General features: G+C 37.3%; 1 protein-coding gene across 1 annotated transcript in view; it reads right to left on the minus strand.

Annotated features, from left to right (window-relative positions):
• SV2C (synaptic vesicle glycoprotein 2C) overlaps positions 1-18,328 on the minus strand; it is an 85,878-nt gene that overhangs the window by 60,359 nt on the left and 7,191 nt on the right. The window contains exon 2 of the mRNA XM_008638606.2: positions 3,442-3,622. Within this exon, the coding sequence (XP_008636828.1) occupies positions 3,442-3,622 (181 nt within the window). The remainder of the gene's footprint in view (positions 1-3,441; positions 3,623-18,328) is intronic.

Below are 18,328 nucleotides of genomic sequence, written 5' to 3' on the forward strand. Positions count from 1 at the left end.
CTGGTTTGCATTCAAAATCTCTTTTTTTTTTGCCTGCAAAAGTTTTACTAGTTTAAGATTTTTTCAGATTAAAAATGGGGGGCGGGGGGGGAGGAATTTGAAGGGATATTTTTTCACTGAACATTTTACTTCTATAAACACATTTTCACTGCAAGACATTATAAGAACAACATATTTTATAGGTTTTTTTAATAAATAAAATCTTCTATCAGATACTAGTTTTATTTTTCATGCTTCTTAACCATTTCTTTATTATCTAGAAGATAACAAAGCAGTTTAAACTCTATATACCTAAATTATTTTATATCATTTGAATACTTCTTAATATTTCAGTGCTCTTTAATTAAAAGAAATTGTCCAGATAACTCTCTGCCCCTTCAGAAAACTTCTCTCCAATCTGAGTAACAATACTATTTTGCCTTTAAAACATATCATTGTTCTTTCCTTAAAATCATTCTAATTCCATAGTTGGGCTCTTTGAATCACACAAAATTACTGGAACAAAGCATCCTCCCTTGAAAACAGAGGTACAGTGGTATGTCATCAAGAAAAGGAAGATTAGGGAAAACATGTGCCCTTTCCTGAAGGAAGCCAGAGACCTGGTTGCCTGGATATCAAGAAGGCTGAGGCACTCAACAGCATTTTTTTCCCCTCAGTCTTCATTGAAAAAAGCCCCACCCACACCAGCTGCAGCGAGCAAGGCAGGGGAGCTGGAAGAATGACAACATCCCACTGCAGGAGAAGATCATGTTCAAGAACATCTAAGTAGCCTGAGGGTGCACAGGCTGATGGGACCTGATGAGATACATCAGTGGGTCTTGCAAGATGAAGTTTCTAAGCCACTATCCTCCATATTTGAGAAACTGCAGCAATTTAGTGAGGTGCCCGTTGACTGGAAAAGGGGAAACATACCATCAAGATGAGCTTTTCCTCACCTTGAAGGTCTGAGAAACAGATTCTTTTCTAGAAACCGCATGGCTTTCACACTGCTACTCTGATACCACTTGAAGGGGATTATTCAGGGGAAAAAGCCAATCTTTGAAGAACACAGCAAATCTGACCCTTCCATGGACCTCCCTCTGCAGTAGTTGCTATGAGGAATGACTCTGCAGTTCATGCTGTCTTTTTTGTTGTTGTTTGATTGGTTTGGGGTTTGTTTTGTTTTGGAGAGCCCATTAAAAATACAGTACATGGTGACAAATTGTCTATGATCTATTCATGTAGCTCTCAAAGATGAGGTAGGAGGACGTCGAACAGAGTGGGGGCCCACACAGAAGTATAGGATACAGGTATGAAGGGCCTGCTCCTTCAAGGACCATTAATCATAAGCTGGGGACACAATAGAACATGGTTCCCAATCAAGGACAGACATGTATCACAAGGAAAGCTACAGGCACTGACTGTTACTGTAAAAGCTCCTGGACAGGTGAGGAGGAGATAGTGCAGGCAAGTTTCTCATGAGGCATAATAAATACATATTTAGCAGTATATCCCAAAAGGGACAATTCTGGCGAAAGCCAAAACTGTCTGCCAAAAAACAAACCTTTGTAGTATAAGGGTCCAAAGCTGCCCCAAGGAATTGGCCAGGCTAAGCAGTAACACAACAAGCTTCTCAACTTTGCCAGGATCACAGAAGAGTGAGTGCCATGAAACATGATCTGTAGTGTTTCTCCATGGAGTGAAAAAAAGTAGCTCCTGGAACTGATGGTGATTTACAATACAGGATTTTTGAAATTTTGTTTTTCTATGGGATTTGGAGGTTTTTTTAGTAATTGGAATATTGCCATTTCCTCTTGTTGTCTTATAAAGTCATATCTGACAATCTGGTGACAGACTAAGATTCTTCTAGCTAGAGGACTCCTCACATTTTTCTCTCTCCTCTTGCCCTTGCATTCCTCTTCCTAAATCAGTTTACTGAGTGCTGTGGTAATTTCTTTTGGGTATTCACGTCTTGTGCTAGCCTACTTCAGACCAGTTGTACTAGTTTGAAAACAAACTAGTGAGAGACACCAAGTCAGAATAACAATTTAATAGGAAAACAAAAATAAAGGCAGAAAACACTGGCTCAAACTGACAGAGTCAAGATACAACCTGACACCCTGTTAATCAGGGTGGTGGTAGCAGTCCAATAGAATGGTGGCTGCAGTCCTCTGAAGTGGTGATCCTGTAGAAAAAGGGTCTGCTCTTCCTCAGGTCCAGTGGTGGCTGTATAGCTCCTGTCCTCTGGAAATCCAGTGGGAAGGTTCTCTCTGGTGTTCAGAATCTCAGATTATATCCAGGATGGGATGCTTGGTTCCTCCGTCTGGGTGGAGCATCTCACAATGGGGTAATGAGTCATGAGGCCAAGTGTTGATTAGGCTCATTAACAGAAGATGGTCCGGAGGGAGTTATCTCTGAGTCATGCAGCAGGGCATTGATGGGCCCTTAACAGAAAGATAGTCTGGGGGGAGGAGGCAAGGAAACACTGCCCCTCCTGATTTCAACAGCTCATGGGGATGGTAATAGAATGCACTGCAACCCAGGACATCAGTTCAAAGGATTTCAAAAAACACAAACCTCACATAACTGCATTACTGAACCACAAAGCCAACAAACCCTACAAGCAGTGCAGTTCATGTGCATGACTTTACAATCCAGCTGCTGTGCTCTTGCCAGATCCTGACTATTCAGCATACTAAAGACTGATAGTGGTCAGAATTGAAACTGTAATTAGGAGTCTTAATCTGAACCAAGCAATGGCCAGAAGTGCTAAACTACGCACTCTGCAGAACAGAACTCTAGTTTATCCAAGTGTACAGTAAAAGTAGAAGCTTTCTCATAGTAAATTACTTATGTATCTCAATCTCTGCTCATAAAAGTTTAAAATTATAGACTTAATCAACCATTAGAATTATCTTAAACTTTTCCAACAACTGAGAAGTTATTTAAATGAAAAATAAAGAAAACACAGGTCTACAAACACAATACTTTCAGAAAGAACAAAAACATTTGGGACAGTTTAGGACCCTGTTTTAAATCTGACTACCTTGATGCAATGCTATTATAAACAATACTGTGCACACAAAGACATTAGAAACTTTACAAATATTGCCAAAATCTTAGAGTACACCTGTGAGGAGAATGTTATTTTGCTGACTGAACAAGGTACTGTACATAAAGAAGCTCAGGTATGAAAGAGTTAAGCAAGTTCATCAAGTTCACAAAACAAATTCTTTCCAATATAAGAACAAACTCAATCTCACAGTTTTCAGTCTGTGTCTTTCCCCTAAAATCATTACTCTTCCCCTTCAAGTGTTCTTTAGGACTGCAGTAGCTACCTTGCTTAATTCTCTCATCCCCTGACACAGACTGTATTTCTACATTAAATACTGTTCTTTTGCAAACAGAAAAGTTTTATTAACACACAGAACTGTGAAAATGAACAGAACCAGAGGAGCTTACCCAAATCCAGAAAACAAGCGACAGAAGAGGAAGAAGCCATAGCCCTGGACAAATGATGACAGGAAGGCAAAGAATCCATTGACAGACATGCATATCAGGAGTGATTGTCTCCTTCCCACCTTGTCTGCCAAGCCTCCCCAGAAGAATGCCCCCACCATCATCCCAAGGTACACTATGCTACCTGTAATACACAAAAATACAAAAGATGTTTTGTGAGCTACATAATTGATCACAATTGACTGCACCAAAACCAGTTAACCTTCTATATTTACAAAAAAATAGCACACAGATGATTTAATCGTTTCTCACTGAATAGAAATTATATGCACAGTTTTGCAAATGTATCTAGAGACAACAGATTTCCTACTGTGTCTTTGTCATCTGTTACCAGATACACTTAATATAAATATTAAACTGAAGCTTAATATAAATATTAAACAAGATTTCTCATAAACATGCAGGCAAGTCTGAATAGAAGGAGAAAATGCCACTATTTCCTCAATAATAAAATGCATTCATGTTAAATATTGCAAAAAATTATAACTTCCCCTACAGATAAAATTTGTCTGCACATCTCCAGAATATGAGCAGTCCTGCAGGGGATTAAACCCTGGGATCAGTAGGACCAGTATGTGCTAAATCTAAAGAAAGCTGATTATAGAACAAACAGTTTCCACCCGAGACCTATAGAATCAAAGGCATCCACCTTCATTGGTTTTTTCTCCTTCCAGCTTCAAAGTATTTATTTAAAAAGGTAAGGTCCTTTCAAAGCAAAAGCACTGTCATGTTCTTGACTTGTTTTGGGGTATTTTGTTGTGTCCCCCCCAATAATTTTGAACAGATACATTACAGTTAAGCTACATTTATTAAAATGACACAGTAAAAAATAATATTGGGGTGATTTTTTTTAATATAAATCGTGTTTTCCACATGTACTTTCTCACAGAAAGATAAGTTGAAATATTTAACATTTTGACTGTTCACATCTTAGCATATTGTACACAATTTCCTTTCCAAATTCCCTGTGGAATATTTGACAAAGATGTACATTGAAGAGACTGTCTAAGGAAAAAGTAATTCCCAAGGTATGAACAGAACCATTAAGTTTGTATTTTGTTTGACAAATGGAATTCTTTTTCCATGTAATTTCTTGTTGAACTGACCAGGTTAGGTTTTATCTATCCTGCATATTGCTACCACCTTCTACATCTTCTTCAAAGCAGGAATTAATTACAAATGGGCTGGAAGCAGTTAAAATACTAGAAATCCTTGTTATGCGGCTCTTTTTGATTAGTCTCAAGAATGGACAAATTCTCCAGCATCTCTGCTGGACTCTAGTTGCTGTGAAGTTCTGGATTCCAGAAGAATCGCCTCTGCCCTGAAGAAGGTAGTTGAATGGGAAAGGAAGCTGAAAAATACCCATTTAAATGCCTGGCCTTGGTTAAATGTGTATCAGGGTAGAGTTTACCCATCAGTATTTCTGTGCTTGGAATTACAGATGGTAACATCTGAAGTGCTGACATCTGCAGGGTTTCATGCACCCTAAATTGTCCCTGTTCCCTCTCATGTTTCACAGAAGTAGTTTCCACTGCTATTTCCTTATAACTTAAAATAGGGTATTTTTGAAATGGGATACACATTGTTTTAAATGTCTACTAACAACATTATAGAATAAGAATCATAAAGTGGTTTGGGTTGGAAGGGACTTTAAAGACCACCTAATTCAAAACCCCTGCCATGGGTAGGGGCATCTTCCACTAAACCAGACTTCTCAGAGCCCCATCCAACCTCAGGACAAGATAACAGATCCATTTCTGCTCATCACAGGAGAAATGCAAAAGCAACAAACTCCATAAGAACAACTGTCGCGGTCTCCAGCTTGGCAGTGCTGGATGGTGAGGCGCTGTGACCTTCTTAAAAGCGTCTCCAAGGTGACGCCGCTCCAGCAGGTCCACCACACCCTCACACACATGTGTACACGCAGACACACAGACAGCTCCCTAGAATGGGTTGACAGCAAAGAGGCAGGAAGGGTCTTCGTATAGAGTTCCATGGGAGGGGTTTATTGCAGCCACGCTCATGAAGGAGTCCAGGGACGAAGAGAAAGAACGATGGAGGGTCCAGGTTTATATACAGGAGCGGATCAAGCATCAGGGACCAATGATCTGGGGGCACAGGGGCGGTACATAGGCAGGGCTAGGGTAAGGGAGCCAATAGGGAAATTCTGAGGGAGTGGCGATGGGGCAAGGGCCAATGGGGGAACAAGGAGTGGAGAAGCTTCTTGGGCAGGGACATAAAAGGTAACGAGGGGCGGGGAGGCCAACGGGCCAACCGAGAAAGCAGAACTGGGGTGCTTTAACATACCAAAGCAGAGCATTCTGGGGGAAGCCTTTTCTGTTCACCCTAACCTGGGGAGGATCTTTGGTACTAGGGCCTGTCCCACCAGTGGACTCTCTTTGTCCCTTGTACCACAGGCCCACTGGCCACCACAAACAACAGTTAAGTGTCTTCTAAAAATATCTGTCAATGGGTATTTTCTAGATGTTGATGAGTTCTTAGACTTTCATCAAAGAATACTGATGATAACATGGGTAAATGTGGAATTTACAGAATTACTAAGATATCTTAATTTACTTTTTTTACCCTGGGAAGGAGACAGACATTACAGTACTCTTTTTCAGTTTAGAGGGGTTTAGGAGCAGACATTTATTGGATAGCTTTTTCATTCTGATCAGAAATGTAATTCCACTAGTTGAGATTTTCCTGTAAATGCACATGGCTAATGTATTTTCTGGTCCTAAAGAGAAAAAGATTGGTGGGTGACTCAGCATATTCGTTCAGCTGCTTTAAGATCTCTCTTGTGGTCAAGGTTATTGTACCATACTGCAGATGGATCACTGCTCAGAAGCAGTTTGGAAACTCCATCCAGCAGATCTAGTGCTTGCTTGTCAATAGTAGTGGAAAAAATGTAATAAAGATAGTTAAATAGCTGTGTTGCCAACTGTGTTACCAGCAGACAGATATCAAAAAGGAAAAAACATGGTTAATTTTTATTCTTACAGTGAAATTCATTACATTCTTTCCTGTATAAGTATTATTGGGCTTTCCCAGTCAACAGTCTAATATAAGAAATAGAGAAAGTAAATTAAATAGCCTTTTATTTCTTTATATAGATAACTTTGAAATATTTCTGTGCAAATAATCATAATTTTACCAATTTACATTCCCTGTGATGCACAAAAATATCAAAACACTTTGAATGATGAAAATGTTTCTAAGTCTTGAGTTTAAAAGCATTAACCTTTCTTTTAGATGACAAATCCTTTGGTCATTGTACTGTGTTTTGGACTCTCATACTGATGTAATTCTCCTAAAGAGCATTCAAAATATGCTGCTAAAAATAATATTCTTATCCTGTCAATAAACTGCTATAAATAATCTGCTCTCTGAGCTGCTGAATTGTCTTATTCTTTCCCGTTACATTAACTTAAAATTTTTTCCTAATTGCCTTGCAGTCTTTGCACAAACCCTCTCATTGAGCAAAGATCTGCAACCCTTCCATCCTTAACCTACTGTAGCTACCAGCAATACATGTTTCGGTGCATTTTGTCATCTTACTTATTTCTTGTATTTTCTGTCTCTCTTTATAATAAGAGAATCCTAGAATGGTTTGGGCTGGAAGGGACCTTAAAGACCATCTATTTCCAACCCCCCTGCCATGGGCAGGGACACTCCTCACTAGACCAGATTTCTCAGACCCTGATCAAACCTGACCTTGAAAACTCCCAGGGATGGTACATGCTCAGCTTCTCTGTACAGTCTGTTCGAGTGCCTGACTACCTGCATAATGAAGAACTTTGTCCTTATCTAAACCTGCTGAATTCTGAGCATTCTCCAGATTCTGGGCATCTCTTGTTGGCACTGGCATCAAAATGTTAGGAGCGGGATAGATTGAGGTTCCCTTCCCTGTAAACTTTAATTTAAACTCTGCCTGCACCATGTTGAGGAAGTCCCCTTCCTCTCAACTTCCAAATTTTTCATTAAGATCATTTTACCCTGCTGCAAGATCCACAGTAAATCATAAGAGTGACAAATGGCAAAGGAGATCTCTAACTACGAACAGCTAAAACAGCTGAACAACCACCCAACAAATGCAAGTAACCAATGAGATGAGATGATCACTTTATTATTATCAGATTATCATGAGCACTTCCTTTCCAACCTTTGTAGCTTTTGTTTATTATGTTATGCTGCTGGTCAGAACATAAATTTCTTGTGGATAACACTAAATTTTTTGTACGTCTTCCATAATTCACACATTACATTTTGCATAAATTCATATTTTTATGAAATTAAACAATTGAATTAAATTAAATTAAAAATTAAATACCATGTTGTTGGTCAGACCTTGTTCCCTTTGCTCATTGCCTTTAAAGAATGATCACCAAAACAGTAATTTTATGGTTGTGCATATATGTATGTAGATGTCAATCTGGCATGTGATGCTGAGGGTGGTACTCCCTTTTTGAGCAGCTACTACTGATCACAAGACTGGCTGGGTTTTTTTTTTTTTTTTTTTTAGCACATTCATGCCTCTAAAGAAATCAGCTAATACAGTGGAAGGAACACACTGGTTTGACATCCAGTCTGATCTTAAAACATTTTAAAAAATATTTTAAAATATAAAGACTTCTAATGATATCTGTATCATATGTCTTGGATTTTCCCCACAAGGTAACATGCCATGTAAAACTCCATCAATCTGTGGAAAAGCACTGAGAAGAGGCAAATGGCAGCTGAAAAAAACATGCTAAAAAAATAATGTCTTTTATTATTCTCTTGCCAAGTTTCAATAAACCTATATTTTCTTTCCGCAGCAGAAATCTTACACACAACAATGATTTTCCCCCATTGTATAAATGTACACAATACACCCTTACATCCTCTTCAGACAAGGGAACCTGAGTCTGGAATTGTTTTACACTATGCACACTCTTTGGCTACCAGGTGGCTAGATACTTTTTAAATTTAAATTTAAATTTTTTAAATGTGATGTGCACACAGCATCTTTCAGACTGCTAGAAACAGTTTAGCCTTACAAAGCAGCTGACAAGAACTCCCTCTTTATCCAAATGCTGGTTATGGACAATTTAAACAATGACATAACACTAAATGCATAATCAGTCACTTAGGTTCAGTTAAGCAGTATTTTTCCCTTTATGCTGCCATAACTTCATTACTTGTTGATACCTGTTGTAATCTATAGCCTGGTATCTAAATGATAGACAAAACCTTCTGAGAAATCATTTTGTAAGTATATTTAATCAGGAAAAAATATAGCAATGAAAGTAAAGTCAGATTTCCTTGCAATAGAGAGACTCAGAGGCTATGAGACTCCCTGATTAGGTTTTTGTGTTAACACACCTATTATAAATCAGTTATAAAAACAGCATGAAGTTGGTTTTTTCCTATTGTGTTGTATAAGTCATTTGTCTGAATGAGAAATGCATTTCATACAGCCAGAAAAAGTACTCACATTATAAAAAACACTTTAAAAATAAGATTAAAATACTATTTATATTTTGGAAAGAGCAATTATAAATGTGGTGCTAAGGCAGTTCCATAAGAAGAAAAACACTTTTCATAAGAATTATAATGTAATGAGAGTTTTATTTACTTGTACTAGGATCTTCCCATATGCCATTGTTTAGAATATAAGAATTTGTAGTGAAGGACTGCAATGCCTATAAGTAGCATAATGAATATAAGAATGAGAATTTCCAGCTTTATCGTTGTTTTAACCCTGGTAATGCAGTATATTTGGAGTTTAAATATGATAGTCTTTCAGACCTGTATTTAATTACAATCTGTTAATAGTTTCTTTGATCAGAAAAGACTTGGAAAATAGTAGCAACCCATGTAGCAACTGTCGAACATAACCTCTAATTAACTGTTTGCAATGGGAGGTAATTAAGGCAAATACTTATCCATTAAGACAACAAATACAAGAAAGTTGTAGTAACTCTAGAATTGACAAAAGAACTGAAATTTTCTACAGACCCTGTCTTTGGAATCTTCTATGTATCCAGTATATTGGATCTTCACTTCTATTTTTTAATATTATGCCATTCATCTCCTCAGATGTACCATGGCTGCAATATACATACATAAAGAACTGCCACAAACTAGTATTACTCTGTAATAACTATTTCTTTTTTTCTCTAAATGGTTCTTGCTGTGGTGAAACAACAAGCTCTATATACACAGAATGGTTAATTTTTAGTAAGTGGACGTAAGTGGTTAAAGTAAAACACAACTTGTTCACCCATCTGAAAAAGCAGATAGGTACTGTTTTCCAACAAACATGTGAGACAGACACCATATGAACTAAAACTAAACTTTTACATGAGTCTTTGCAAGTTCAAGACTTCTCAAGCCTTGGATTTCCTTCATCTAAATGCTAGCTGTTTCTCACAGTAATCATTTTGTGTCTTAACTTTAGATGTTAAATGACTTCTCTGACCTAATAATATGCAATGTATGCAAATCCCCCAAATGCCACAGCATATCAGGCTTTTTTTCTATTACTATTTTTCAGACTAATCCACTCCTCCTGCCTTCCCTTTCAAGACAACTGCAGACAGGCTTCAATATGAAATTTCATATCTGCATTTCTAGTGCAGATGCTTAATTACAAACTTGTTTTGAAGCTTTTTGCTCTTTGGCTTACTATACATTTACAAACAGTCAAATTTCACTTGCATTATTAGAATTATTTTTATAAACCGGGATAATAGGGTTTATCTGTTTAAATACATGAAAGGTATAAAGCTATTTTTAAATGAATGCTGAAGCTCCTCATTCTCAATATAGAAGTTTTTTACAGCAGTTATCATGCTGCAGTGATTCTTGAGCCTTCAAGTGTGAATTGCAGCTGAGTAACCTCTGTGCTTAGTTCTCTAATAGTAATAATTCCAAAGTGACAAGCCTTTGCGTGACAGACCATTTTGCTTTAACAAGTTTTTTTAGCTGCTTAGTTCACAAGACATTCTGGATATGCTTCACAGTCACTAAAAAAGGACAACTTTATCTCCACAATAACTAAAGAATTATATAAATTCACAAAAAGGAAAATACTAAATTCCAGTGAGACCACTGGAAAAAGAAAAGACAACCTCATCTCTTCTTCTCAAACATGTTGAGCGCTACAGAAACATTAGTGTTTTCATGAAGGCAAAAAACCTAAAAAATATTGTTTCAACCCAAAACAAATTTTTTAAATTATTTAGTTATTTCTAAAATTCTGGTTCTTTAGTACTTACGTAAGAAAAGAACTCAGGGAAATACTCTGATGTACAAGCTACAAAAAATACATATCATACCACCGATAGCTCACTGCAATCAATTTAAAACAATACAAGAAATAGCTCCTCTGCTCCATCAGTAGGAAAAAACCCCAAACAACCCAAAAAAAGAAACAAAAAAAACCCCACCAAACCCAAGCACCACTTTCAAATATGCCTACAAAACATCTGATGACATTCAGTCAAATACCAACCCAGAAATTCCGTATAAATAAAAACCAAATTAACTGTGTCTGGTGTTCACACAAAATGATCCCGTTCTCAAACAGTACTGATAAACTGCAATACAGGACCTCAACCATGAAAATCAAGAATATGGAACTTAAAGAAAAGACAAGCAAAAGTAATATCATACTCAGCTGACCATCATACACATGAAAAGGAAAGAACAAGTAACTCAACAGTTCTTCATGCAAGCCTCTTTATGATTTTTAAGATAATGAGAAAAAACATTATCATCTGCACAAACAATTCAAAAAATACAGGTTTGTAATATTATGACAGGCATAATTTGATGATTGATTCAGTAAAAGAAAAATTGTTGTGAGGGAGCCTAGTACTGAGTTCTAAAGAGAAGTGTCACAAACACAAAACAAAATATAGAGCCTAAGAAGGTATTTGAAAAAAGAAAGGAAATTAAAAAGAACATGAAACTGTGGGTTTCTTCTGTATTTTTCCTTTTCAAAAGACAATGTAACTTGAAAAGGGAAAAAGATATAGAAGTCAATATGGAGCCTCCAACATAGCTGGAAAACAACTGAAACAAAGTGGACGGGACTTCTGGCATATTTAAAAGGCAGAAAGAACCTAATGCAAGATAAAATTTGACAATACATAATTTTATGCCACCAAAATTTTAGACTGAAGAATACTTACAATTTATTTGTCTCAACTTAACATTGAGACTTAAGTAAAAACCATCGGATGGCACGGCTACCCAAACTGATCAGCTTGCTCTTCCAAAAGTCAAAGATGAGCCAAGAATATTTTTTTTTCTTGGAAGGAAAGAAGAAGTGAGAACTGTTCTGTCCTCTCCATTAAATAAAGAAAACAAAACAAAAACAACAACCCAACAAAAAAATCCCCGAACCACTTCTTTTTTTCCCCAGGAAAGCAACTTGCTTTCCAAGTCAGGAATCTACTCCAGTGTGGATCAACCCTGAGGGAAATCACAAAGACGAAAACTCATTGCTGGAAAGGTTTGATCAAAACTTTGCTAGTCCTATAATAGGAATACTGTCCATCAATGGGTCCACAACAACCATTCACACAAATTTCATTCAGTTATTAATGGGGGGATTTTTTGTTCGTTTCCTCTAGCATCCTCATATTATATTTATGTGCCTAATTTTGGTGTGTTCACTGTACCTCAATTGTGAGATTTACAACCTGCAGTGCTTCAGTTTAATTCCATCATGAAAAAATTGTCATTTTTCTGCCATGTTTCCTCTCCTTGGGCTAATGAGACTAATTCTGGTTTACATATTTAGTGCAGACCAAGGTAATGTAGCTCTAGACCTTTACATTATCGGTTCATTTTGAAAAACATCGTATTTTCTTGCTCTACTTTTCTGTATGCTGTTAACTTTCCTTACAGTTCTAGTGACATTCACCTTACAATATATCTAAAATTTACACCACCAGGCGTGCTGATACTTTTCTTTACTGATGAAATAATACTCAGTTTCAGAGTATTACTTCATTAGTAACATACATTCTTGTGTACTCAGATATTATTTTAAATGAAATACTGTAATAACAAAAGGAATAACTGCTTCTGCTTGTCCTCATATCCAAATTAGATAAATTAATAAATTAATAGAAGAAGGTCAGTAGCTGCAGAGATTGTGACATGTAATGGATTACTTGCTAGGATGAGGAATTTTCTTCACAGCTGCATTTGCTGATAAGGCAGCAGTACATTGTCATCATCACTTCTGCTTTTAAAATGTTATCATGTCAATAACTTAAGTCTTTAAAAAAACTGTTATCTTCTACCAGATGCTAGCATAATTTTTATTTATTCCATGACAGATTTATCAGAATAAAAAATTGATCAGAGTTATTCCATTTCTTCATTGGATTAATTTATAAATTAGATACTGACTGTCATTATTTCAGGAAACAGCAGCACACTGCTATTTCATACAGCTATTACTTGGTTAGATAAACCAACGATTCATTATAGAAAAAAAGACTAAAGCACTATTTTCTTGCTACTTTCAACGCAAATGGTCAATCAGCATTCAAATTTAACAACATGGAAATGTAAAAACCAACCAATACATGGTATTTTGCTTCCCATATAAACAATATTTTACAAGCTAGTAGCTACCAATATGCAATATACAGAGCACAGACATTAACATAAGATCGGGTAATCCCAGGTGATGACGTGAAGCTGTTGACAGATTCCCTAGGTGCTATCATTGAACATACTATTTTCACATTATCTTTTCCTTTGATCCAACAATTCCCTCTGGCACTAGCAAGAAAATCCTAACAGACATGCTTTGGATAAAACACACCTAGTTAAGCTGTCCTAGCCCCCCTAATTCCTGTTTTATCCCACTGCAACTGTGGAGGTTCCTCTGGATTTTTTCTGCTCTCTGATTTAGATGCTAAATTCAATGCACTCTTTGTCCATCTCTGAATTGACCCTGTCATGGTAGAAATTGCTGTGACTTTGCAATTTGAAATGCACTTCCATGGCAGTCCTGGGAATCAGAATGATTATAAATGCTGCATATGTTTGAACAGTGCATAGTACTGTGCAATGAGCTAGGATTAATTAAATTTCAAAGCCAAAAAATATATTTCACTAAAGCTTTAAATTGCCCACGCAGTCATCTACATTAATCATCTCATTTCATATCAAAACTGTTCATTTTGGCCACATTTTTTATTGCCTGAATATTAATTTCTTATTCAACTAGTCCTGCTTCTGACTCTAAACAGAGCACATCCCATGAATATCACTAACTGTTAATTAGTGTTGAATAAAACAAAAATCCCAATGTATAAAAATCTAAATTAATAACAGATGCATCCAACTCGGCAAATCAAAACTCATGATACTAAGAACTAATTAACAAAACTACAATCTCAGTGGTTTCTGTTCAATATTTAAGCTAACCATTGGTTGTCTTTCCAGTGTTTAATCAGCCATTAAGTGTCTTTTCTATAAGTATATCCCAGTGCAGAAGTAAACTTCTTTCCTTGTAAATGGGAGAAAATAGCTTCTTTGTATTTTATTTCATCCATACAGTGGCTGTTACCATCATTGTTCCAATGAACTGGAAGGGTGGAGGAAGAAAAATTACACTAGGAAAACAAAACAGAAAAGAAACCTGAAACAAAATTAAAGAAAAAAACCCTAAAACCAAACCTTTTGCTTTGAGAAACAGACATTGAGTTAGGCTGAAACAGCTGTTTAGAAACAGCTTACCAAAATTAATAAGGCTCTGAAACTCTCACATTTCCCAGTGTCTGACAAGATACCTGGTCTACCTCACCTAGCACAGAGCTGCATGAGAGTGAGAAAGGAAACTTCCATCCCACATCTTCTTTCTGCTTTCCAGTTTAGAGTCAATGAAACAGATTAAATCATCCAATGGCAGAATTATGAATAACGGATCAGAATAATCTTCCATGTGCTGCCAATACACCTGCAGGTGCTGGTGAAAATAAACAGGCTTTTAAATTATGTATTTACAATAGTACCAGGAGGCACTGTTATAATGTCTAAATGGAAATTTTTTTAGATGACTGCATCTATCAGTTTATGATCTCCATTTAACAAGACTTGCTAGTGGCAGCTTCAGAACCAACCTTGAAAATTGCCCTGAATTCTAACGGATTAGGAAAATACTTGTTCTCTGTGAAAATGAGCAGGACTGACAAATGCCAGACAAAAACAATATGCAGCACAAGAGAGTCACACACCACATGGGTTATATTCATCCATACTCCTCAAATTCATGTAAGACTCTCCACTTCTCACCAGTATAAAGCACATAATTTCTGTCCAGATAGACTGATATGAAGAAATTTGCAAATGGCCACCTTTGCCTATCATTGAAAATGCAGACCTTTTTTAACACTGTGGATGTAAAGCCAGTTTCACTTTACACCATTTTCTTAATTTTTCTACTTTACAGTACTCTCCCAATTTTCTACAGTCCCCTCAAAAAGTTACATAGAAACACTTTTCTGCCTTTTAAACAGGTTTCTGTGAGTCTTTGAAAACATTTTGTCCACTACATGTTGATCCTGAGTAAAGTTTACTTGTTAAGAAAAGTTAGGATAACTTGACATATGTAATGTGTCACCAAAACCTCTTGGTATTTTTTTCCTTCACCTGGAGCAGACTGGCTGATGCTGTTTAAATATGTCATAGGTTTAGCAGAGCCAGGGAACAATATTTTCCCTTTGGCAGTATGGAAGTGCCCATCTAGCAGTGTGAGTAGTAAGCAGAGTTGCTCTGAGTGTAAAATCTAAGATTCCCTAGTAAAAAAAAAAAATGCACAGAACTTCCCTAAGTTACCCATAGTTCTGCTCACATAATAAATCTGTGAGTAACTCCTCCCCAACTCCTGTGGCCCGTTAATAGCATGTGAAACTACGAAATCTTACATTTATATTGTTCCCTTATATCAAGACTTCTGATTCTGTATAGGGCTGACAAAGCATTGAAAAATGAATAAGAATAAATGCAATCAAGAAACTTTATTATTAATGTCAGTAAATCGTGGTATCCTGGACAGATTTTTAACTGCCATTATAGCTTACCATTATATTCATGCAAATAACAAGTAATTGCATGAAGAGAAGATTTTTAAAAACATACACATGCCATATTCATGTATCTGTTCTGCAGTGACTCTGTATTATTCCCTTGTGTAAGTATTTGTAGTATAATATTGTATAACCCCCACTTTGGTGCTGCATCAGCTATGAAAGTAGTGATATTCCATACCTTTGAAACAATCATAAACTGATACTTCAAACAAGTGAAACAAGTGTGTACAGTGAGAATTGATGTGCCCATCACTAGGAAAGAATTATATCTGCAGTAAAATGCAGCCAGATCAGATTAAAAAATTATTTGTGTTCCTTTCTTTTCAGCACTGACACTCCCTTAAACAAGTCAAAGGTCTGGAATAAGAAGTTATTTCAAACTGTTTCTACAATAACACACAATTTTCTTTCAATTCTTCAAAATACTGATAGTGTAAGATAAAAAGACAAGTCGAACTTTGACAGCCTCTAAAGTCTTGATGGACTAAATTCAAGGATTACATGTATAGGAAGATATTTACTCAGCTGTGACAACAAGCCATTTAATTATGTTTGTTCCATGTCTTAATGAAGTTCATTAACACTTTCTCCATGAAAATATTTCTTCTTCTTGACAAGGAACTCATGCATTCGCTCTTTAATTTCATAGCTCAGCATTTGATGCAAGATGCAATATTCAAAGATACACAAAAAATTGTGAAAGCTTGCAGATTATAACTAAACTCTGCCACAGAATTAACCAGAGACTTGGAAGAGATTGCACCGTCATATTTTAAATGTTCAGTTTGGCTAAAAATCTCTGTTTGACAAATTGATTTAAGAAGCGATGTATTGTCAACCAGGGACCCCATGGCAGTTGAGAGAGAGAGGAAAAAGTGGAAGCGGCAGCCAAATTAAATGTGTGAAATCAACATGGCCCTCAGGCTTTTCCTTTGGGAAGCAATTCCTTTTTTTGGCCACTTTTGTAAGACTATAAATTAATTTGACATAAATGGTAAAATTACTGATCTGTGATGGGATAGGCAGACCCAGAAAATAACCTGTCATGAGCAAAAAAGCAGCCCAGAGATACTAGATTATTTTAGACAAAATCAATCTCTGAGACAGAGATTTGAAGATTACTACAAGCAGTAATGATTTAGCTTTAATCCTCTGTGCAAATAAATGGTACAAGAGGCTGGAGAGTAGCCCTTGGAGAGGGATATGGGAGTTGAACATGAGTCACCAGTGCCCTGGAAGCCAGGAGGACCACCTGTGTCCTGGGGGCATCAGGCACAGCATCACCAGCCGGGCAAGGGAGGGGATTGTCCCGCTCTGCTCTGCACTGGGGCGGCCTCACCTCCAGTGCTGGGGGCAGTTCTGGGTGGCACAACAAAGAAAAGACATTAAACTATTGGAGAGTGCTCAAAAGAGGGCAATGAATATGATAAAGGGCCTTAACGGGAAGCTGTATGAGCAGCAGCTGGGGTAATTTGGTCTGTTCAGCCTGAAGGAGTCTGAGAGAAGACTTCATTTCAGTTACAGCTTCCTTGTAAGGGGAAGCGGAGGGGCAGGCACTGATCTCCTCTCTGTTGACAAGGGACAGGACCTGAGGAAGTGGCATGAAGCTGTGCCAGGGAGGTTTAGGCTGGATATCAGGAAAATGTTCCTTCCTCATGGGCTGGTTGGGCACTGGAACAGGCTCCCCAGGGAAGTGGTCACAGCACCAGCCTGACATAGCTCAAGAAGTGTTTGGACAATGCTCTCAGGTACATGGTGTGATTCTTGGGGCTGTCCTGAGCAGGACGATAGGTTGGACTCAATGATTCTTATAGGTCCTTGCAGTAAAGCCGCATGCAGAAACAACCTGAAAAGGAAAAACATTTGAAATGGGTCTGTTCACCATCTTAATACTGGCTTCAATAAGGTGGCTTGGAAACAACATTGTACTCAGAAAAGGAGGGCAGCTATGACCCACCTTAGACAGTGGCTTACAATGGGAGCATGCACCAGCACAGAGGACTGAGTACACTGTAATTTATTAATAGTTCAAATCTGTGCTCCCAGTTCCTGTCTCGTGACAGGTCCACGATGTTCCACGTGATACAGGTTTAGTCCAGTTCATAACAGACAGAATCATGTTGCATGTTCCCTCCACTGTCCCTTTTTTCCCCCTCAGAAAAGAAAACCAGACATGACTACCATTTTCACTGGTCTGTATATTGTAACAACTTAGAAATTTTAAGGGTCTGTCTCTTAATGTTTCTCCTTCAAATAACTGTGTTTGGAAGGCAAGCAGTAGGAGGACTTTAATAATGTCATTGCAAGGGAACTGAACTGTACCAAAGGTGAACGGTATGCATGATGGCATTTGTATTTCTGGCATCTCCTTCTGAAGAAGTAGTACATTAATCCTACAGACCAATTTTCACCTTGCTCTGGAGTATTTAGAAGGCATTTCAGTGACTGCAACTCTATTTCTAAATATTTCTATTGCTGCTAAAGATTTATTACTACTATTAACTGTAAGTGCAACAGACTCTTTCTGTTATTTCAGTGGGATTCCTCACAAGCAAAGGTCTGATATGCCTCCCATAAGTACTCTTTACCTGGATGCTTTTCTTGTGAATATATACCAGATCATATATAAGTACCTAACTTTTTTGATATCTGTGCTCTCTTGAATAAAATGTATACCTTGGCCGAGTGTCCACAGTAAAAAATTAGATATAAATCTCTTTCCC

This window comes from Corvus brachyrhynchos, unplaced genomic scaffold (assembly GCF_000691975.1).
Source record: "Corvus brachyrhynchos isolate BGI_N302 unplaced genomic scaffold, ASM69197v1 scaffold467, whole genome shotgun sequence".
NCBI classification, from domain to species: Eukaryota; Metazoa; Chordata; class Aves; order Passeriformes; family Corvidae; genus Corvus; species Corvus brachyrhynchos.